Here is a 23035-nt window from a genome sequence, read left to right as displayed (position 1 = left end):
ACCATCACCTCCCATTCTGTATGTATGAAACTGATTGTGCCTTCCTAAGTGGAGTACAGTAAAACTCCAATAGTCCAGCAAAAAATGAGTCGCAAGGTAGCAGCAGCAGCAGCTGAACTGAATGAAAAGGGTAAAAAAGGGTTAAAAAAACCTAAAACATTATAGTATACTGTATACAGTATGTACAATAAAAAGGGGTAAGAACACTTTATATACAGTATATACATAACCAGCTTATAGTACCTCCTGATACTCCGGCATATCTGATAATCCGGCACCACCTAGGTCCCAGATTATCGGAAGTCTACTGTACTTTATATTTGTCCTTATTAAACTTCATCCTGTTTACCTCAGACCATTTCTCTAGTTCGTACAGATAATTTTGACCCTATCCTCCAAAAGCACTTGCAATCCCTCCTAGCTTGGTATCCCCTGCAAACTTAATAATCGTACTCTCTATACCACCTAAATTATTGATGAAGATATTGAACAGAACTGGCCTCAAAACAGACCCCTGCGAAACCCCACTTATTATGCTCTTATAACATGATTTTGAACCGTTATCTTCTCACAGAGTAGTTATTATCCAGCCAGTTATGCACCCACCTTATAATAGCCCCATCTAGGTTATATTTCCCTAGTTTATTGATAAGATCATGCGAGACAGTGTCAAATGCCTTACTAAAGTCTAAGTATACCATGTCCACTGCTTCTTCCTTATCCACAAGATTTGTTGTTTTATCAAAGAAAGCTATCAGATTAGTCTGACTTGATTTATTCTTTACAAATCCATGCTGACTGTTATCTTTCACCTTATTTTCTTCCAGATGTTTGCAGATGAATTCCTTAATTACTTGCTCCATTATCTTCCTTGGTACAAAAGTTAAACTGACTGACCTGTAGTTTTCTTGTTTGTTCTTATTTCCATTTTTATAGATGGGCACTATATTTGCCCTTTTCCAGTCCTCTGGAATCTCTCCTATCTTCCATGATTTTTCAAAGATGATAGGTAAAGGCTCAGATACCTCCTCCTTGAGTATTCTAGGGTGCATTTCATCAGGCCCTGGTGACTTGCAGACATCTAACTTTTCTAAGTAATTTTTAACTTGTTCTTTTATTTTAACTTCTAAACTTACCCCATTTCCACAAGCATTAATTGTGTTCGGCATTCCGTCACCATCCATCTTCTTGATGGAAAAACCAAAACAAAGAAGTCATTAAGCACCTCTGACATTTCCAAGTTTCCTGTTGTTGTTTCTCCCTCTTCACTGAGCAGTAGGCCTATCCTTGGAAGACCCCTTGGTCTTCCTCTTGCTCCTAATATACTTGCAGAACATCATCTTGTTACCCTTTATGCCTCTAGCTAGATTTAACTCTGTGCCTTTGCCTACCTAATCTTTTCCCTGCACACCTGTGGTGTTTGCTTATATTCATCTTTTGTGATTTGAACTAGTTTCCACTTTTTATGAGACTCCTTTTTGATTTTTAGATAATGCAAGATCACCCGGTTGATCCAAGGTGGTCTTCTGACATTCTTTTTAACTTTCCTATGCAGTGGAATAGTTTGCTTTTGGGACCTTAACAATGTCCCTTTAAAAAACTGTCAACTCTCTTCAGTTGTTTTTTCTCCTAATCTTGCTTCCCATGGGACCTTACCTACCAGTTCTCTGTTTACTAAAATCTGCCATCCTGAAATTGATTCTCTGTTTTGCTGTTCTTCCTTCTACCATTCCTTAGAATCATTAACTCTGATTTCATGATCACTTTCTTCCAAGATGCCTTCCACTTCCAAATTTTTAACCAGTTCCTTTGTTTGTTAAAATCAAATGTAGAACAGCTTCCTCCCTACTAGCTTTCTCAATCTTCTGAAATAAAAAAATTGTCTCCAATTCAGTCCATGAACTTGTTGGATAGTCGGTGCCCACTGTTAGTTTCCCGACATATGTCTGGATAGATGAAGTCCCCCATCACCACCAGATCCTACGCTTTGGATGATTTTGTTGTTTTAAAAAAGCCTCATCTACCTCTTCTGCCTGGGTAAATGGTCTGTAGTAGACCCCTAGCATGACATCAACCTTATTTTTTATCTCTTTTAATTTAGCCCAGAGACTCTCACAGAGTCTGTCTTCTATGTCCATTTCCACCTCAGTCCAAGTGTATTCATTTTTAATATACAAGGCAACACCTCCTCCCTTTTTTCCTTGCCTATCCTTCCTGAGCAAGCTGTACTCTTCTATACCAATATTCCAGTTGTGTGTATTATCTCACTAAGTCTCTGTGATACCAACTTGGTCATAGTTGTGTTTATTTACTAGCCCTTCAAGTTTTTCTTGCTTGTTCCCCATACTTCTTGCATTTGTATAAGGCATCTAACATGGAACTCTATTGTACCTATACAACACCACAATTTTCTATAAACAGTATAGAATTTTACAGTGGTGTTGCAAGAGAGGAAAAAAAATATCTCAGGACGTATTTGCTTGTAAATTGCACCAATATGGAGAGAGAATAGAGATGAAATGCCATAGTGTGTGTCAGAAAAGAACTAATTTTAAGAGTCATTTTAAGACTATAAATATTTATTATTGTTTTGACAGTAAAGGACCTTCCTCTACCAAGATTTGTTGGTCCAAAGAATGAACAGGAATTGAGACACACAGCCTTGTATTCTTCAGATGCTGATAACTCCACTTCATATTCAGGTGTAATTCCTCCCCCTCCTGGCCGGGTTCAAGTAAAAAAAGGCTCTGTGAGCCATGATGCAGTTCAACAACGTACATCAACAGATCAACAGGTAACTAAAATTTAAGTTTGTTTTTTTAAATTTGAGGTAACGTGTCATCGGAGTGGCCACTAGTGTTACTAAACTCTTAACTGTTGTTTTGGTTTAGCTTCTTTAAAACCGATTCATGCAAATGTTATTAAATGTATGAAAACGTAATTATTTCATTTATGCGGTGTTGTAAATGTATGGTGTCTGAGGCAGGTTTACTTCAATCTAAGTTAGGAAATATTACCAGTGACAACTGATGAATTACGAGTTGAACCTCTCTAATCCAGTGCACTCTAGTCTGGCAGCATCCATGGTTTGCTGGATGTCAACTTATCACAGGGGTGGCCAAGTTCCCAGTGGTCCCCTAAAGTTTGTTTGAGAGCCAGGACTCATGGCTGTAGTATTCTGTGCTATTTTTAGTTCTGATTTACCCCTAAATGTCTTCGAAGATCCCAGACAGCAGTGGAAGAGTAGATAATGCTGCTAGACAATATTGACCTCCCATGGATTGGCAAATTCTCTGGTTTTAGCACTCGTCTGGTCCCAAAGGTGCTGAACTAGAGAGGTGCAAAAGGTATCTGTTTAGAAGACTTCACATAGGGATTACACATGATCCTCTATTCCTGTCCTTGTTTAGCGTGAACTGAGCTATGAACACACTTGTGTTCTGAGCAGGATAAAACTCTTTTACAAACATTCTGATGCTAGAACCACTACAGGTGACCCCTGCACTTGTGACCTAATTGGTTCCTGGAGAACCATCGTAAGGCAAGCCATCGTAAGTCAAAACCTTATTTTCCGTAGGCACAATGTTATAAGTGGCGGTTCCGTTCCTAGAAACCTATTTCATACCCTAAAAATGCCAAAATTGACACAGAAATTGAGGAAAACTAAATAGTTCAAATGCACAAAAATAAAGTGAAGATCAATGTGGCGAAGATGTGCAGTTCAAGCAGCAACTGCAGACTGGCGAGTCTGACCTTCTACGTTTTCTGTTTTTGGGACGATGCGTGGAGGCTGCATGTTACTGTCATAAATGCGAGCTGCAGATGTAAATTGGGAGGTTTTAGGAGCTATCTTGAATGGGGGAAAAAAGGTTGTAAATGCAGAGGGACATAAGTCGAGGGTCGCCTGTATATTAGTGGTTCCTAATAAGGGTGTTAAATATTGTGTAATTGACTAATTGAATAGTTGATGCATTTTTTGCATCAACTATTTGATTAGTCAATAGAGTGGCGCCGCCCCTTTGAAATGCCATTGCTGGGACTCCCCAGCTGATCCCGGGCTCCTTGCGGCACTGCTGCTTTGAAGTTCCACCCTCCTTTTTCCCTCTCCTTGCTTCCGCTATTTGGTAGAGGCACCAAGAGAGGGGTCGGTAGTGGCTAGTTGACTATTCGATAAGCATTTGTTTATCAGTCAACTAGTCCTTAACATCCCTAGTTTCCCATCTTTTTATACCACACACTGGAAAACCAATCCACAAACTTTTGGCGGACCAGTAACAATTTATTTACATATTCATTATGCAAACAATGAATATACAAATAAAGTGTTACCTGTCCACCAAAATGTGTACCCTAGACCTGGCCTCCATTGCCTTCGTGAACAGTTGGCTTCAGCTGTGGCAGCTGCCTGTCACATGGTGGCTGCCGGAACTGAAGGCAGCTGCTGTGCGGTAGCTCGGGACTGGGATGAACCCCGGCCTCAGAGCCATCGCAAACTGCCTACTTCAGCTCTGGCAACCACTGGTCATGCGCCCAGGGTCTATCCCAGCCCTGGTCTCAGAACAGCCAGTATTGGCATAGCTTCGCTGGCTGCTGGGCCATGGCAGGCTGCTGTTTACAGACCAGCTGTTGGGAACCACTATACCTGTGGTCACCAACTCGTTGATTGGGAGGGCTCGACCAGTCAATCGCGAGGCATTTGCGGCCCCCCCTCCCCCCCCCCGTTTTTCCCCACTCCCAAGAAGCCCTACTACCTACCTCCAGTGACAATGGAGGTAGTGCTGGCTTCCTGCGGGGTGGAAGGAAGTCTGGCAACTGCGCACCACTTCTGGGGTTTCAGGAAGTGTGCCGGCTGCTCTCCCTCCTCCAAACAGCCGGCGCAGTACCACAACTAAGGTCTGTGGCGTGCTGGGGACTTGCTGCATATGGGACGGGGGGTGGATAGGAATCCCCAGAGGAGGTGTACACGGACTTCCCTCCTCTGTGGGGGGGGGGGGGGGGGAGGGAAGAGAGGGTGGAGGAGTCCCGGGAGCAGGCACATGCCAGGGCTTCCCTCCTCTGTGGGGAATGTGCAGGAGTCCCTGGGGGGAGGCGTGCGCCAGGGCTTCCCTCCTTGTTGGGGGAGGAGGCGTGCTCTGGGATACCCTGTCCTCTGCCCCAGTACTCAATAGCACCCTTCCTCAGTACCATGTTCCCCTGCTGCCACCAGCACAGTTGGGGCCACATTAGTGAGGCTTGAGGGGGTTTTGGAGGAGTTACTTTTTTGCATCTCACTTGTGTGGCCCCAACTGACTTCTCTGGGGATCAGTGACCCCTGACTCAAAACAGGTTCCCCGCCCTTCTCATAAATAAAGACAGTGCTGAAACTTTTTGTTTAAAAATGAAGGCTGGCCAACAAACCCCCCATCTGACCGCAGCATCATAACACTCCTGTACAGACACCCAGACCCTAGATCTGAGCCTATCATACACTGAAACCCCCTGTCCTGAGCCTCTCACATCCCCAAACTCCTGCACCCCCAAATCCTCAGTCTTCTGCTACAACATTTCTGCACCATCCACGCACCGCAAATCTGTGTTCTGAGCCCATCATACTCCCTGCTCTGAGGCCTTCATGTACCCCAACCCAAACTCCTGCACCCTGATATCCACAAGCCAGTGGCTTGCTCAGCACCCCAACCCTCCCACCTGACCCCAACACTCCCCAGCCTGGAGCGCTCTCTCTGAGCCAGCATCCTTTTCTTCACCTCTTCCTGCATCCAAATTCCCTCCCAGAGCTAGCACCTCTCTCACCCAAATCCCTCATTCCCACCCCAGAGTCCATACATGCTGACTCAACCCAGTAAGTGTATGGCTAGACTGCAGGAGTTTTTCCAAGATTCCAGAGGTATCTTGGAAAAACTCTTCCACGTCCAGGGACATGTGTGTGTGCTTCCGTTTTTTTAATCAGAAGAGCAAACATGCTCTTTCAGCAACCCCCGTATTTCTCGTTCCATGAGAAATAAGGAGACTTCCAAAAGTCTTGGCCAGTCTAGACAGGCCAAATGTTGGAAAAACCTCTTCCTACAGAAGAATCGAAAAAAATGGGTCAGTGTAGCCGTACCCTGAGAGTGTATAAGGGCTGGGAATAGCAAGTGATGGAGAGGAGAACAGAGAGTGCGGGGCTTCAGGGAAGGCGTGGGGTCTTGGGCAAAGGCTGGGGTGGTAAATTTTGGCTGCTTCTGACTTTTAAAAAGTCATCTTGGGTGTAAAAAGGTTGGAGACCACTGCACTATACTATATGGTATGATATCAATGGAGATAATTGCATGAATATAACGCATTTGGTCTGGGCTAGGTGGGATAGTGGGTTATGCAATTAGTAATCTTTTACCTTTTTGAGATTTGGGTTCAAATAAAGTTTCTGTCACTGAGTCTTAGTGTAATTTGGACCCATCAATGTCCCTCAAATGCTATGGGTTCAGCTCATGATCAATTAGCACTTCTGCACATTGGGAAAAATGCCTAATTCCTGCTGTTCACTTTTGTTATAAATATTAAAATCTTTCCTGTTCCAAAGAGGAATAAATTGGGTGGGTTTTTTTAGAAATAATGGTTTTAGGTAGGTTTTTTTTTTAAGTGATATACTATTAGAATTTTTTTAAAGTTCCTTTGTTTTATTAGGAATCCACATCACCAGTAGTTTCACCACAGCAATCCCCACCAACCTCTCCACACATATGGAGGAAGCATCACCGCCATTCCAGTGGAGGAAATAATGAACGACCTATAGCTGGACCTGGGCCTTTGTGGACTCCATTTAGTGAAGCACAACCAGGTATAAATGTCTTACGTTAGCTTTCAAATGTTGCCTGATGTAGTGGAAATTAAAAAAAAAAAAAAAAAAAAAGCTTTAAGTTTAGGTCATCGTAGATTTACATTTTCACTATGGACAGAATAAGTTGCCAAAAAAGGCAAGGAAGCTCAGTATTTTTCTGCATGGTTCAGTTGAACTTTATGCTGTTAAACTGGTGCCTGCCAAAATTGCATAATCTACAACATGATTGTGGTAGACTTATCACACACGTGTAATATGGAACATGCCAAAAATGGTAAGTATGAGAGGATGGAATGGTTGCATGTGTCCCTAAAAGAAATTTATGGCAATATAAAACTGACCCGCTCTACTCCTGGAGGAATTCTTATTTTCTGCACTTCTCAGAAGCAGTGCAAAGGCTTGGGGGCAGTCAGGGATAACAGAGGAGTGGCAGGAGAGGGAAAGACCGTGAAAGTGAACCTGGAGGGCTGTTGCGTGGAGGTCAGATAAATATGAAACAGGGATTATAGTTACCTAGGAAGTTCAGGAGCCTTCCTACTGTCAGACCTTGACACATCCAATCACCTTGTGGCCCTGCATCCCACTCCTGTCCTGGTGTGGCTCCGTAGCCTCTCTTGCATTCAGCCCCTAATTAATGCAGTTTCTGAGCCCACGCCTGTCTGCCCCCCCCCATTGCCTTTTTTACTTTTCCTCCCAGCAGTCCCATATGTCCTGCTCTCTGCCCCATGCCTCCTTACCTGGTCCCATTATGAGAAACACAGTTCTCCCTCTCAGCTGATTGCCCTCTTTTCTGGTTCCAAAGCAGCCCCTCTGGGGCAAAAGGTGTAATTGTAGTACCTCTCCAGCAGTACTGTTTTCTGCAGAAGAAAAAAAATCTGGGAGAGGTGGGGAGATGTGAATTCTGTGTTGGCTATGGTGCAGAATTCTCCCAGTGTTTCTGCAAGTTCCATTTTCTTTTCGCCTCTCAAATTTCCCAGGTTTTCTACTTCCAAGTGAATCGTAATTCAGGTTACAGTTGTGCTTTTTAGTTTTGTTTCTTGTTACAGTATATTTCAGATTAGCATTTGACTTATTTTTATATTTAATTAGAATACTCATGATTAGTTGTCTCTAATAATTGGCCCATTCTTTTTTTTCCCCCCGGTACTTCCTTTATTTTGACCATACTTTCGGACCAGGGAGCTTCTTACTGTGAAAATTGGTTGAGGGTAGGCGTATAAATTATCTAAAATAAAGATCGTCCCATTTCTTCACTGTGCAGATGCCCCACATTTATTGGCTGCCTCAGAATGTTTAGTCCAAATAGATTTAACAGCCAGAGTTGAAATCTTCAATTTTTAATGGATAAATTGACTTCTCTCTTTGCCCTGCATATAGTAAACAGCTTGAGGACCCAAATCTTATAGGCTCAGATGCAGATGAGCTATTTCTGCTGTCTGCCAGTGGACTCCAGGCATTTGTCAGCACTTACTCTTCATCAGTTTTTCATAACTACAGTAGTTTGCTGCAGAATTCCATATTGTTTAGTTCTGGCAAAAAATATTCAGGTGATGCCTATTTAGTCATTAACTTACTGATTCTAAAAAGCTCTCAGAATTAGAGCAACTCAAACCTCTTAAATTCTTTTTTCATTTCCTCCAGATATTTCCTATACTGAACACACTGTTTACTGTATTCAAAATAGTTCATTTGTTAGATTATATGCATTGCAAATGCTATCTGCCCATCTCTAGCTCTTCTTTAGAATAGGTTTTAATATTCTGTGTTAGCTCAGGAAAAACATGTGCATTCTGATTCAGAAGAAAGACTTTTCCTGGCCAGAGTAATCATGGAATACTAGAATTGGCAGGGACCTCGAAGTCATCAAGTCCAGTCCCCTCCCCTCACGGCAAGACTAAGCACCATCTGATAGAAGTTTATCTAACCTGCTTTTAAATGTCTCCAATGATGAAGATTCCACAACTTCCCTAAGCAATTTCTTCCAATGCTTAACCAACCTGACAGGAAGTTTTTCCTCATATCTCCCTTGCTGCAATTTAAGTTCATTGCTTCTTGTCTTATCATATGTTAAGAACAACAATTTTTCTCCCTCCTTGTAATACCCTTTTAGGTACTTAAAAGCTGCTATCATGTCTCCTCTCAGTCTTCTCTTTTCCAAATTAAACAAACTCAGTTCTTTCGGTCTTCCATCATAGGTCATGTTTTCTAGACCTTGAATCACTTTTGTTGCTCTTCTCTGGACTCGATCCAGTTTGTCCATGTCTTTCTTGAAATGTTGTGCCCAGAACTGGACATGACTCCAATTGAGGCCTAATCAGAATAGAATGGAAGAATTACTAATTGTGTCTTGCTCCTAACACTCCTGGTAATGCACCCCAGAATGTTTGCTTTTTTTAACAGTGTCACACTGACTCATATTTAGCTTGTGATCCACTGTGACCCCTAGATGCCTTTCTGCAGTACTCCTTCCTAGACAGTCACTTCCCATTCAGTATATGTGAAACTGATTGTTTCTTCCTAAGTGAAGACCTTTGCATTTTTCTTTATTGAACTTTGTCCTGTTTACCTCAGACCCTTTTTTCAGTTCGGACAGAGGATTTTGAATTATGACTCTGTCCTCCAGCGCACTCACAACTTAATAAGAATACTCTCTATACATCTTCTAAATTGTTGGATGAAAATATTGAACAGAACCGGTCCCAAAACTGATCCCCTGTGGAACCCCCCTTGTTATGCCCTTCCTGTGTGACTGTGAACCACTGATAAGTGTTCTCAGAGAGTAGTTATCCAACCTATTATGCACCCACCTTATTGTAGCCCCAGCCAGGTTGCATTTCCCTAGTTTATTGATAAGGTCATGTAAGACTGTATCAAATGCTTTACTAAACTCGAGGTTTACTACATCTATCACTTCTGCCTTATCCCTAAGGCTTGTTACCTTGTCAAAGAAAGCTATCAGTGGTTTGGCATGATTTGTTCTTTACAAATCCATGCTGACTTTCACTTATGACCTTATCTTCCTTATTTTTGCAGATGGATTCCTTAATGATAATGGAGCAAGTAATTAAGGAAATCATCTGTAAACACTTGGAAGGTGGCAAGGTGATAGGGAACAGCCAGCATGGATTTGTAAAGAACAAATCATGTCAAACCAATCTGATAGCTTTCTTTGATAGGATAACGAGCCTTGTGGATAAGGGAGAAGCGGTGGATGTGGTATAGCTAGACTTTAGTAAGGTGTTTGATACTGTCTCAATAAACTAGGCAATACAACTTAGACAGGGCTACTATAAGGTGGATGCATAACTGGCTGGATAACCGTACTCAGAGTAGTTATTAATGGTTCACAATCCTGCTGGAAAGGTATAAAAAGTGGGGTTCCGCAAGGGTCTGTTTTGGGACTGGCTCTGTAAAATATCTTCATCAATGATTTAGATCTTGGCATAGAAAGTACGCTTATTAAGTTTGCAGATACCACCAACCTGGGAGGGGTTGCAACTGCTCTGGAGAATAGCGTCATAATTCAAAATGATCTGGACAAATTGGAGAAATGGTCTGAGGAAACAGGATGAGGTTTAATAAAGACAAATGCAAAGTGCTCCACTTAAGAAGGAACAATCAGTTTCACACATACAGAATGGGAAGTGACGGTCTGGGAAGGAATACGGCAGAAAGGGATCTATGGGTTATAGTGGACCACAAGCTGAATATGAGTCAGCAGTGTGATGCTGTTGCAAAGAAAGCAAACAGGATTCTGGGATGCATTAACAGGTGTGTTGTGAGCAAGACACGAGAAGTCATTCTTCCGCTCTACTCTGTGCTGGTTAGGCCTCAGTTGGAGTATTGTGTCCAGTTCTAGGCACCACATTTCAAGAAAGATGTGGAGAAATTGGAGAGGGTCCAGAGAAGACCAACGAGAACAATTAAAGGTCTAGAGAACATGATCTATGAGGGAAGGCTGAAGGAACTGGGTTTGTTTAGTTTAGAAAAGAGAAGATTGAGGGGGGATGATAGCAGTTTTCAGGTATCTAAAAGGGTGTCATAAGGAGGAGGGAGAAAACTTGTTCATCTTGGCCTCTGGGGATAGAACAAGAAACAATGGGCTTAAACTGCATCAAGGGAGGTTTTGGTTGGTCATTAGGAAAAAGTTCCTGTCAGGGTGGTCAAACACTGGAATAAATTGCCCAGGGAGGTTGTCGAATCCCCATCTCTGGAGATATTTAAGAGTAGGTTAGATAAATGTCTATCAGGGATGGTCTAGACAGTATTTGGTCCTGCCATGAGGGCAGGGGACTGGACTCAATGACATCTTGAGGTCCCCTTCCAGTCCTAGTAATCTCTGATCCTATGATTTGCTCCATTATCTTTCCTGCCACTGAAGTTAAGGTGACTGGTCTATTTTCCTGAGTTGTCCTTACTTCCCTTTTTATAGATGGTCACTATATGTTTGCCCTTTTATATTCTTCTGGAATCTCTTCCATCTTTCATGAGTTTTCAAAGATAATAGCTAATGGCTCAGATACCTTCCCAATTAGCTCCTTGAGTATTCTAGGATGAATTTCATCATGTCCTGGTGACTTTAATAATGCTTATATTGTTCTTTTCCTAGTTTAACTTCTGAACCTACCCCATTTTCACTATCATTCACTGTTAGGTATTCAGTCCCCACCAACCACGTTGGTGAAAACCAAAGCAAAGAAGTCATTAAGCACCTCTACCATTTTGCATGTTTTCTGTTACTTTTTTTTCCTTCCTCTTCATTGAGCAGTGGGCATACCCTGTCCTTGGTCTTCCTCTTGCTTCTAATATATTTGTAGTATGTTTTCTTGTTACCCTTTTATGTTTCTAGCTAGATTGAGCTCGTTTTGTGCCTTCGCCTTTCTAATTTTGCCCCTACATACTTGTGGTGTTTGTTATATTCATCCTTTGTACTTTGTCCTAGTTCCCACTTTTTATGAATCCTTTTTTATTTTTAAATTCAAGATCTCTTTGGTAAGTCAGGGTGGTCTCTTGCCACACTTATCTTTTCTACACACTGGAATAGTGCGATTTTGCGTCCTTAATAATGCCCTTTTGAAAAACTGCCAGCTGTCTTCAGTTTTTGTCCTTTTTACTCTTGCTTCTCATGGAACCCTAACTACCAGCTCCCTTAGTTTACTGAAGTCTGCCTTCTTGAAATCTGTTGTCTTTATTTTGCTGTTCTCTCTGCTTCATTGCTTAGCACTGGGGTGCGGAACCTTTTTTAGGTCAGGGCTACTAATCCATAGAAAAATCTGTTGGGGGTTGCACACACGTGAGAAACAAGAAAAAACAAACTCCCCTCACCAGCCTGGGCTCCCCAATACCGGAGGAAGCCCTGAGCCTCAGTGGCTGGATCCATGGAAGCTGGTTCTGGCCCCCTGGGCTTTAGGTTCCCCATCCCTGCCTTAGAATCATTAATGCTGTGATTTCACAATCGCTTTCACCCAATCTGCCTTCCACTTTCAAATTCTTAACCATGCTTTGGGATGAATCCTAGCTGCCTTTTACCCACACACAAGTTGTGTATGTGTGGGGAAGAGCAAGAGAGAAGTGGTGGTAGTAGTAGTATTCTTATTCAAGTGGGAGTTTAATAACATAGCTTAAAATAGTACTCTGCCAGTACATTTCAGTCCTGATCTTGGATATTGCCTTCCTGTTGAGTTCAGTTCTTGAGCCTTTCTTGAATAATCAATAACTTATCATATTGAGTCACTCTTCTGTTGTGTTTCAAGAGGGTTTACAGATGAGACCACAACGTCCTTTCGCTTGTGATTCAGATAAGACCATCACAGGTCTCTCTCTCTTAGGGGTGGGCAATAATTTTTTTTGGGGGGGGGACACTCACAAGATTTTGGAAAGTGGTTTAGGGCTGCACTTTTCCATGGTATTAATGAAGAAGGTACAGGGTCTTGGATGGAGGTTGGGTGCAGAGTGGAGCTTGGGGTAAAGGATTGGGGTGCAGGAGGAAGAATGGAGTCCAGGAGGGAATTTGGGTAAAGGAGGTAGTTGTGACCTAGGCAGGGAACTGGGGTGCAGGTTTTTTGCAATGTGACCTAGGGTAGGATGGGTTAGTGATCTCAAGCAGGAGATGTGACCTAGGGTAGGATAGTGATCTCAAGCAGGTGATTGGGGTGCCAGATTTGGGAGGGGATATGGATGTATGTGGAGTATCAGGGTAGAAGTGTGGAGCAAAGGGTTGGGGAAGAGATGGGCTGAGGTCACAGAGGCAGGTTCTTGCCAGGAGACTTGCCTGCCTACTTACAGAGCTTAAAATGTTTCTGCTTGATCAGCCATGCGCTTGAGTGAGCAGGAGGGTTGTGCTTTGTGGCTGCCTGTTGTTCAAACAGGCAGCTCCCATTGACCATTGTCTGTCCAGAAACTGGCCAATGGGATTGTGTTGGGGGTGTGGGAGCAGTGTCTGAATCTTCTCTCCCCCTCCCCCCCCCCCCAATGTACTTTGGTTACTGGTGTCCAACTACTGCAAGGTTTGTAGCACCAGGAAAGAATTAATCAGCCCTGTCCAGTGGCTCAGGGCTCATGCATGGAGCTGTCTGACTGGGCATGGCTGATTAATCACCTGTGAACCTGTGTTGCCACGCAGATTAGAGGGAACACTGCTTGTCCCCCTTTAAGGAATTGGATATTTTTCTATATTATTTTTTGAAACTGTGCCAGAATTAGATGACTCGATCAAGGAGCCAGTGATAATTTTAGAGTCCAATATTCCTTTTTCTGTCAGGGTTTGAATTGCATACCTATAGTTATTTGAAAGTTGTGGTTCATAACTTTCTGAAGACACAACTGATAACTGTTTCCTCTGCAGGGTGAGATTGGCTCTTACAATCATAATTATCATCGTGTTGCCTGGTACTTCAGTTGAGACACCATTTTAGTGAGATCTCATAGTTTGTTAGAAGCTTAGATTTTTGTATAGTCTTAGAGGATCTTGTATTTGTGCTTTTTTTGTTTGTTATAAAAAGACCTGAAAGCTGAATGCAAACTTTTTCTTTAAAGTCACAGAATGTAAAATCTTGTCTTGGTTTTGCTGGAATAGTTTTTGGAGGCCCATGTGGATTCTCCCCCCCCCCCCCCCATGCACACCCTGCAAAAGAATTGTGGAGAGTTTATATTAAGTTCCCTTGAGTATTTCTCAGGTACTTGAATTAAATAGATACTAACAAAATGAAACAGATTCTCTACTCCTCTCTCCAAAAAAAATGCCTTTATCAAGGAGGGGGGAAACAGCACAAACTTTTTTCTTTAGCATGGCAGTTTAAACTCCAGATCTAGCATTTAGAAAGTTTGGCTGCTAAAACTATTTTTATAAATGAAATGATGGCTGAAGTGGCATGGCAGAATAAGATGGTAATCAAATAAGGTCTGTTACTTCATAATATAATAGAGCTAGAAACAGAATGGTTTCCAAAATAGTTTGGAATTGAATCACTGGCGTGTAAGTATTTGGGAATGAAGCCCCAAACCACCTCCTCTTCACCTCCATGGTGAAGAGGAGGACTTTCTTGTCCTGAAAATATGGGCAAATTTAGAAGCATTTTGCCTCCTTGGTAAAGGGCTTATCCTAAAATCCATCCATATTTCTGTGGTCTTAAACTACTTGCTATATTTGCATAAGCCTGGCAGTTGTATTCTCATAGTTACTTCAATAGCTAGAAAGAATTGAGTTACAATTCCTATATTGTTACACAGCAATTAGGAGTTCTGGAACTTGGGATGCTCCAGCTCCCTCTATTTCCAGGCTCGGCAAAATACGGCACGGGGTTCAGATCCGGCCCGCAGACCACCCTGCTGGGACCTTCAGGCATTCAGCTGTCACAGTTTAAAGCTCAGTCCTGTGTCTTTTTCTGCTCTGAAGGGAGGGGGAGGCTTCCTGTGATCTCCTGGCCCCCAGCCCAATCCTCAGCTCCTATTGGTAGGAAGAAACCAGCCAATAGGAGCTGAGAGATTGGCTTGGGAGCTGGGGGGGAAGCACAAGCCTCTTTCCTTTCCCAGAGCTGAGAGCCATGTGGAGGTAACAAGCCTGCAGTTTAAAGTGATCTGGGACTGCAGCAGGCAGGGACCCCAGCCTGGCTTAGGTAAGCATCTTAGGTAAGCGTCTCCCAGTCAGAGTAAGCGCCTCTGGCACCCATGCCCCTCCTACATCCCAGCTCCACCTCCCCTGCCCCCAGGACACCATCCTCTGCACCTCCTGCCCCAGGTCACAGACCCTGTACCCTGTCCTACACTTCTCCCTGGGGCCAGAATCCTCTCCCGCACTGAAACACTCTTACAGACCCTCACCCTAATCCTCTGCCCCAGGTCACCACCCAAACCCTGTGCAGTCACAGAGGGCTTTCCCCTTTTCCCAGGTCACAGTTCCCTCCCCGACTTTTCATCTTCTCCTAGAGCCCCTTCCTGAGGACAGTCTCTCCTGCACCCATACTTCCTCCCTGACCTTACCCCCCAATCTCCTGACCCAAGTCACAACCCCTCTCCTTCACCCAAATTCCCTCTCAGACCTGCACTGTCTCCTGCACCCCAGTACTTACCCTGTGCGCCCTTCTGCATTCAACCTCCATCCTAGACCCCACATCTCCTCTGTGTAAAAGTGTGGTCCTTGACCACTTTCCAAAATCTTGGAGTGGCTCCCCACCAAAAATTATTGCCTTCCCCCTGCTCTAGTTTAAAGTGGTTTCTATTGTATCCAGGATTTACAGTTTGGTTTATTGACGCTCAGCACTCCTACTGTTCAAATTGTTCCAGAGCCCCTGTTCATGCCTAGCCACCTCATGAAGTGGTGACAGACTTTTGAATCCCAAACTTTGACTCCCATCCCCAGTGAGCCTACTTTCACTAATTGGATGGTGAAGAAAGCTCTCTTGACTTCAGAAAATTATTGAAGGTTTTAGTTGTAACAGATTATTTGTGGCATATGGGCTGAGATGCTGAGGACAATATAATTTTAGTCAGAGGCTATCTACTCTGTTTAAAAATAGCAAAGTTAAGGTGCTCTTCCAAAGTTGAATTAAGGGCTGTTCCATGTAAACTACTGCTATTTCAGTGGTGCTTTGAAAGACAAATACCCATAGGAGAAATATATAGCACAGTGACATGTATTCAATTCACTCTTTTACGGTGCGTTAAAGTTATCCTCTGAGTCAGATGCAAAACTTGAGCTCCTCAGCCTTCCATCGGTTCTAAGAGGTGTGTTGCTCTTTATTCTCCCACAAGCATGCATGCACGGAGGACCTTGAAGGGTTTCTTTTTCAATGGTCTAGAGGCTAGTAAAGAGAGAGTACTTTACTGATCCCTTTCTTTAAGAGTGTTCTCAGCAGTTTAGGAGAAGAAGTTGATGTGGTTAGAAGCTGCGCTCAACCATCATACAAGACATTTGTGCATTTCATATAGACATGGCTTTGATAGTTTCTTGCTCCCTGGCATAGAGTTCATCAACCTACTTGTGTAGATACAGAAGTGATTCTCCAAAAGTTAAGTAACGCTTGTTCATAGCTCCCCAAAAATCCACACACCAACAATAGTGAATGAAAAGCAAAGAGAAGAACTGAGAGACTGTTTGGAATAGAGATGTAAAAAAGGTTTAAAAACAGGAACCATGTAACCATTAAAAATCTAGCAGATACATGGTTAACCATTTTTGGCTTGGTGAGACTAGAATGGGAAGAATGGTGCTCTGTGGCTCTCGGGGAGCTGGCTGCCACCTCACGCTGTGGGCTCCGCAGTGTAATACTTATACCTCAGATCCTGCAATGCAGCTGGCTCCCCAGGAGCCAGAGACAGTGGGCACTGGGGACCAACTTATACTATAAGCTATATACAGTAAAACTCCAATAGTCCGGCATCCAATAGTCCGGCACTCCTCATAGTCTGGCATCAAAATTGCAAGAGTGAGCTTCGGCAAAAGAGTCACAAGGTAACAGCGGCAGCAGCTGAACTGAGCAAAAAGGATAAAAAAGGCTTAAAAAAACTAAAACATTACAGTATACTGTATACAATATGTACAATAAAAAGGGTTAAGAACACTTTATATACAGTATATAATGTATACTGTGTGTGTGTGTGTGTGTGTGTGTGTGTGTGTGTGTGTGTGTGTGTGTGTATATATATATATATATATATATATATATATATATAAAAAAACCTGCTTATAGTACCTCCTGATAGTCTGGCATACTGGCATATCTGATAATCCAGCACCACCTAAGTCCCATAGGTTCCGGATTATCGGAAGTCTACTGTACTATAGAGCATGCAGCATAGGACAGCAGCCAGCTCCCTGGAAATGGGATCAGCATCTGGAGGTGGTGCGCACCTGTAGAGCAGAAGAATTTAACAGTAAGAGAAACCAATAAGCTGATGCTTATCAGTTAACCGGTTAAACTTGTATCCCTAGTTTGGAAAGGTTACTGCAGCAAAAAAGACAATTCTGCTGATAACCTTACAATTATATAAGAGATGTAGTTACTGATTTAGTGCTACCAGGTTTCCCCTCAGGAATTCTAGTGCCACAATTCAAATTGATTAATTGTAACTATTTACTGTTTCAGGTGAAGCCAGAGTTTTGGAAGTATATGGCAAGTATACCATGATTAGGCTTGGAAGGATAGATGTCAGTTAAAATCTGATAAATGTGAGTAACTGTTGGGTTTTTTCTCTTCACCTAAAAACTTTGTGGAAGAATTCAGTCTCAAGTAGGGATGTGAATGGCTAACCGGTAAGCATCATGAGTGATGCTTACTAGTTATGGTTAACCAGCAGGAGTTAGAACTGGGCTGGAGTGGCTTCCTGCCTGCCTCTCACTTGGTTTAATCTTTTAACCAGTTAAACATCATGTTTAACTGGGTAACTACTAAAACAATCTTAATTGAAATTAGGCATCCAGAATCCCATTTTCAGAAATTGAGTCCACTTGAAAGTAATGGGACTTTGTCAGTTACACACTTCTATATGTACAATTTTCAGATAACTTCTACTTTTTTTGTGCTATTAACTTCGTCTGATAGTCAATAAAATGTAAGTCTTAATTTCTCAATTTATCCTCTTTGGCAGTCAGTAACTTTTAATAACCAGATATGTTTGCATGTATAATATGTTTTACATGTTTTATTTCTTTATTAGTTATCAGCAAAAAAATCTTATGATTTAATGCATTAGTGTGAAGCCTCTGGCTCACTGTAATATGTATCACTTTAATCCATCTGTTCACATAAAAACTCATCCATAATAAGTTACTCTTATTTCAGTGTAAATTTAGTAAGTCAGTATCACTGAGGATTTGTATTTCCTGTTTAGTGTTTTATAAAAAGAATACAAAAACCCTGTACTTCTTTAAAAACCAACTATCTGTTCAAATTTTAAAAAATAAAAATAGAATCCTTCCAAGCCTACTCATGAAAAAGCAATAATTGCTGTTAGATCTTTGATGTTATAGTCCAGCACAGATGGTATAAAAATGCTGAACCATTATTCTCAAATGAGTAGAAATACTACATGCAATAGTATGATCACCACAGAATCAGTTCTAGTTTTATTGTGTAAAACTGAAACTTGTAAAAACTCCTCATGAAGGAAGCTGTCTTCTCATTAGCACCTGGCTGACCATGCACAGCAAAAGCAAAGCAAACAGGTAAGATTTATTAAACCATAATGCAGGAGCATTGGAAGTAGAAAGACAATTTAAGATATCAAGGAACTGTATCTCTCATAAACCTTCTGCTGAGTTTAGTGACTTTTTGTTTCAGGCTTGCAGGATCCAAGAGATGAGCTGGTAGGCGAGGGGGAGGTGTCAGTTTCTCCCAAACATCCAAACCCAATAAGACTGACTTGAAGTACAACTACCCCTCATCTCCATAGTCAAACTAGACATCCCTGGCAAGCAAACTAAATTAAAACTTGTTTGGGAAAGCTATGTAAAAACTACCTGTACTATAGTATTTGCAATACATGTTTTTGAATTTGTTTTGCATTTTCAGGTTTTGTACTACTTTAAAGGTGCTCTCGCAGTTCTGCTTCTATTTAGGCAGGTGAATCCTGCCCTGCAGCTGAGCTTCATGTTCAGGATGGGGACTAAGCTTTGCTCTGTCCTGAGCTTTGCCCAACTGCAGCCTTTAACACAACTTCTGGGAATGAGCACAATTTCAAATCATACCTGTTCCCCCAGTATTTCTGAGGTGACTGCTCAGAGCATCTCAGAGGTGAGATGAAGAACTGAATGAAGATTTAGCTCACTATCTGTGGAACTATCACAGGTGCAGAAACTTGAAGAGAAATCCTGTTGAGCTGGGTTAGCTGAGCGGCTCCTACTTAACTATTTGACTAATTAGGCTAGCTGTTGGGTAAGAGTGTGAAGGCAGAGAACAATTTGACAAATCCCTACCCATTTTCCCCTGAGCACTGTTGAGTAAAAGCTGCTATTGCTCATGGCACAGAAGGAATGGGTGTGAAACAGTGTGCACCTTAGAAAGCTAAAATAATAGTCCTGGATAGGAATTTCAAATGTAGTTTAATGTTTAGGTTGTGGATGGTAGTCATCTTTTGCCTATTAATATAGTTAAAACTATTAATTACAGTGAAAGCCAGAAGAAACTCAGAAATCTAACATCTCCTGTTACATTGGACTTACTCCATTTACCAGGGGTGCAGAGCTCTCCATTAACACAGCTTGACCTCTATTTTTCTTATATAGTGTGTAAAATATAGTAAGCTCTAACAATCTTCAGTGCACCTACCAGTAATTGAGTGAACAGGTTTTGTTTTTTCTGATCATAATTTTTAAAACAACTTAAAATTCTTCAAGAGGTGCCCCCATGAATGCTCCACATTAGGTCAGTGCGCTACCACCGAGCCTCAGATTGGAGATTTCATAGAAGTGTCCCTGGGGCTGCACAGGCGTGCACCAGCACTTGTGCACTGTTCGGCTGCAGGCACCCCCTTTAGTTCCTTCTCTACCACCTCTAGCTACAGATGGATTCAGCAGTGCTCCTTTGCCTCTTCGTGTCTACATGATTATACTTTTTAAAACCAGTTAATATATATTCATTATAATTTTTAATTAGTTTTAAATAGTTAGTTACTTTGTGAGTTATATTTATATAGGGAGAGAAGAAAAGAAGGAAAGAGATATTAATTAGTACAAGGGACTTTATTTTTCTTTTCTCCCAGCTAATCCTTCCTTGCAGTCTGACTGCTTACACGGACATGCCTGGATCACGGGCTTTAAAAGCTGCACTTCATGTAAAGACCATATTCCACACTTGGATGGTCTCTCTCAATGCGTCCGTTGCTTTGGAGAGCAGCATATCTCTCAGAAATGTCCTTACTGAGCAAAGCTAAAATCATGGGCATGGAAAGACCGAGATCTGACTCAAATTATTTTTATTAGAAAACTTGCTTCTACCAACTTCTGATCTGGGCCACCAGCCCGAGGAACCCAAATAGCGGGGATCCAAAAGGCCTGCGAAAAAGTGAGCCTCCTTAGTGCCTCAAGAGGCTATAGTGATAGAAATGTAGCCGTGTTAGTCTGGGGTAGTTGAAGCAAAATGCAGGACAATGTAGCACTTTAAAGACTAACAAGATGGTTTATTAGATGATGAGCTTTCGTGGGCCAGACCCACTTCCTCAGATCAAATAGTGGAAGAAAGTAGTCACAACCATATATACCAAAGGATACAATTAAAAAAAATGAACAAATATGAAAAGGACAAATCACATTGCAGAACAGGAGGGGGATGCGGGGGGGGGGGGGAAGGAAGGAAGGTAAGTGTCTGTGAATTGATGATATTAGAGGTAGGGAGAGTGGGATGTTTGTGAGTTAATGGTATTAGAGGTGATAATTGGGGAAACTGTCTTGGTAATGGGTGAGATAGTTCAAATGTTTGTTAAGTCCTTGTTGGCAAGTGTCGAATTTTAACATGAATGACAGTTCAGAGGATTCCCTTTCAAGTGCAGATGTAAAAGGTCTTTGTAGCAGAATGCAGGTGGTTAAGTCATTGAGAGAGTGTCCTTTCTGGTGAAAATGGCAAGAAACTGTTTTCTCTTTGTGATCTTGTCTGATATCTGTTTTGTGGGCATTAATCCTTTGGCGAAGTGTCTGAGATGTTTGTCCAATGTACATAGCAGACGGACACTTTCGGCACATGATAGCATAAATTATATTTCTGGATGCGCAGGAATATGTGTTCTTGATCTTATAACTCACTTGGTTAGGTCCAATAATGGTATCAGCAGAATGAATATGTGGACAAAGCTGGCAACGGGGTTTGTTGCAAGGGAAGGTACCAGGGTTGGTATTAGTGTGGTATGTCCTGTGGTGGTTGGTAAGAATCATCTTGAGGTTAGGTGGTTGTCTATAGGAGACTATGGGTCTGTCTCCCAGAGCCTCTTGGAGTATGGTATCCTGTTCCAGTATAGGCTGTAGTTTATTGATAATGTGTTGGACAGGTTTAAGTTGGGGGTTGTAGGTGATGACAAGTGGTGTTCTATTGTTGGTTTTCTTGGGTCTGTCTTGAAGTAGATGGTTTCTAGTTATTCGTCTGGCTCTTTCAATTTGCTTTTTTATTTCTCTGGGTGGGTAGTTGAGATTTATAAATGCTTGGTAGAGATCCTGAAGCTTCTGGTCTCTGTCAGTGGGATTAGAGCAGATGCGGTTGTATCGAAGGGCTTGGCTATAGACGATGGATCGCGTGGTGTGTTCTGGATGAGAGCTGGATGCATGTAGGACAACCACCACAGGACATACCACACTAAAGGACACTCTCTCAATGACTTAACCACCTGCATTCTGCTACAAAGACCTTTTACATCTGCACTTGAAAGGGAATCCTCTGAACTGTCATTCATGTTAAAATTCGACACTTTCCAACAAGGACTTAACAAACATTTGAACTATCTCACCCATTACCAAGACAGTTTCCCCAATTATCACCTCTAATACCATTAACTCACAAACATCCCACTCTCCCTACCTCTAATATCATCAATTCACAGACACTTACCTTCGTTCCTTCCCCCCCCCCTCCGCATCCCCCTCCTGTTCTGCAATGTGATATGTCCTTTTCATATTTGTTCTTTTTTTTTTTAATTGTATCCTTTGGTATATATGGTTGTGACTACTTTCTTCCACTATTTGATCTGAGGAAGTGGGTCTGGCCCACGAAAGCTCATCATCTAATAAACCATCTTGTTAGTCTTTAAAGTGCTACATTGTCCTGCATTTTGCTTCAAGAGGCTATGGCACCGAAATGACCATCCCCCTCATGGCTGGTGCCAAGAGCAGCGGTGGCACAGCACCTATGATGCCGCTGCATCTCTGGAGCCCCCAGCGGAGGCAGACAGTGCACATGCGTTAAATCGTGCTCTGAGGCGACAGGCTTCAAGTTGCCTGCTGCATCATCCAGCAATGATACATGCTTGGCCACGCAGGATGAGAGCGCGGCACTGATTATGTTACAGGCACCTCAGCTTCCACCACAGAGGCATCCGATGCGCCACTACTGCCTCAGCCTCTGTGCCTCCCACTACAGCACTGGCAACACCTATTGGGCACTACACTTAGCACAGACTTATTAATCTCATCCACATTTAACTCACCATTTTTACAACCTGAGAGTTCTCCTCCCATGTTAACATCACAGGAATTGCTCTCTCAGGAAAAATTTTCATCTGACTCTGACGATGACATTTTTAGGGGTCTTTCACCAGAGAATTCTTACACAGTCCAGAGTATCTACTCCCCAGATTTGGGAATATGCCTTGGTATTATGGCAGTCCCTGGGCATCTTCACCTCAGCCTTTCTTATATTGGCAATACTGGGACAAAAGGCAATATTACCAGAAACACTAGCTGGGCTGGAAGAGATGGAGTGTTATATTCCCCCTCCAAACAAATACTGGGAGAACCGGTCTCACAGGAGGTTGTGATTCCTCCTGACCCAAAGGACCCCCCTCCAGCGGGTGAGCGGTCTATGGCTCCAGCTATAACGAGTTCAGACAACACTACACATTTCCAAGACCGTTTTAAGTGTGTAGCTGTGGAATTGAACATTCCTCTCCAGGAGATTGTGGAAAATCAGCACAACCTAACAGACATACTTCACTCAGTAACACCATCAGGTAGCATTGCCAATCAATACGGCAATAATGAAACCAGCAAAGATGCTGTGGCAAACTCCGGCGCCAATCTCTTCT

General features: G+C 42.5%; 1 protein-coding gene across 5 annotated transcripts in view; it reads left to right on the top strand.

Annotated features, from left to right (window-relative positions):
* The window catches only part of REPS1 (RALBP1 associated Eps domain containing 1), a 108845-nt gene that overhangs the window by 21649 nt on the left and 64161 nt on the right, over positions 1 to 23035 (top strand). For all 5 annotated transcript variants that reach the window (XM_075924296.2, XM_075924299.2, XM_075924295.2 and 2 more), the window contains exons 3-4: positions 2598 to 2794; positions 6661 to 6814. In XM_075924296.2, coding sequence (XP_075780411.1) covers positions 2598 to 2794; positions 6661 to 6814 — 351 coding nt within the window. The remainder of the gene's footprint in view (positions 1 to 2597; positions 2795 to 6660; positions 6815 to 23035) is intronic.

This window comes from Pelodiscus sinensis, chromosome 3, assembly GCF_052426305.1.
Source record: "Pelodiscus sinensis isolate ZL-2025 chromosome 3, ASM5242630v1, whole genome shotgun sequence".
In the NCBI taxonomy this organism is placed as follows: Eukaryota; Metazoa; Chordata; order Testudines; family Trionychidae; genus Pelodiscus; species Pelodiscus sinensis.
Note: the sequence above shows the minus strand (reverse complement) of the source record. Positions and strands in the feature narration are given on the sequence as shown.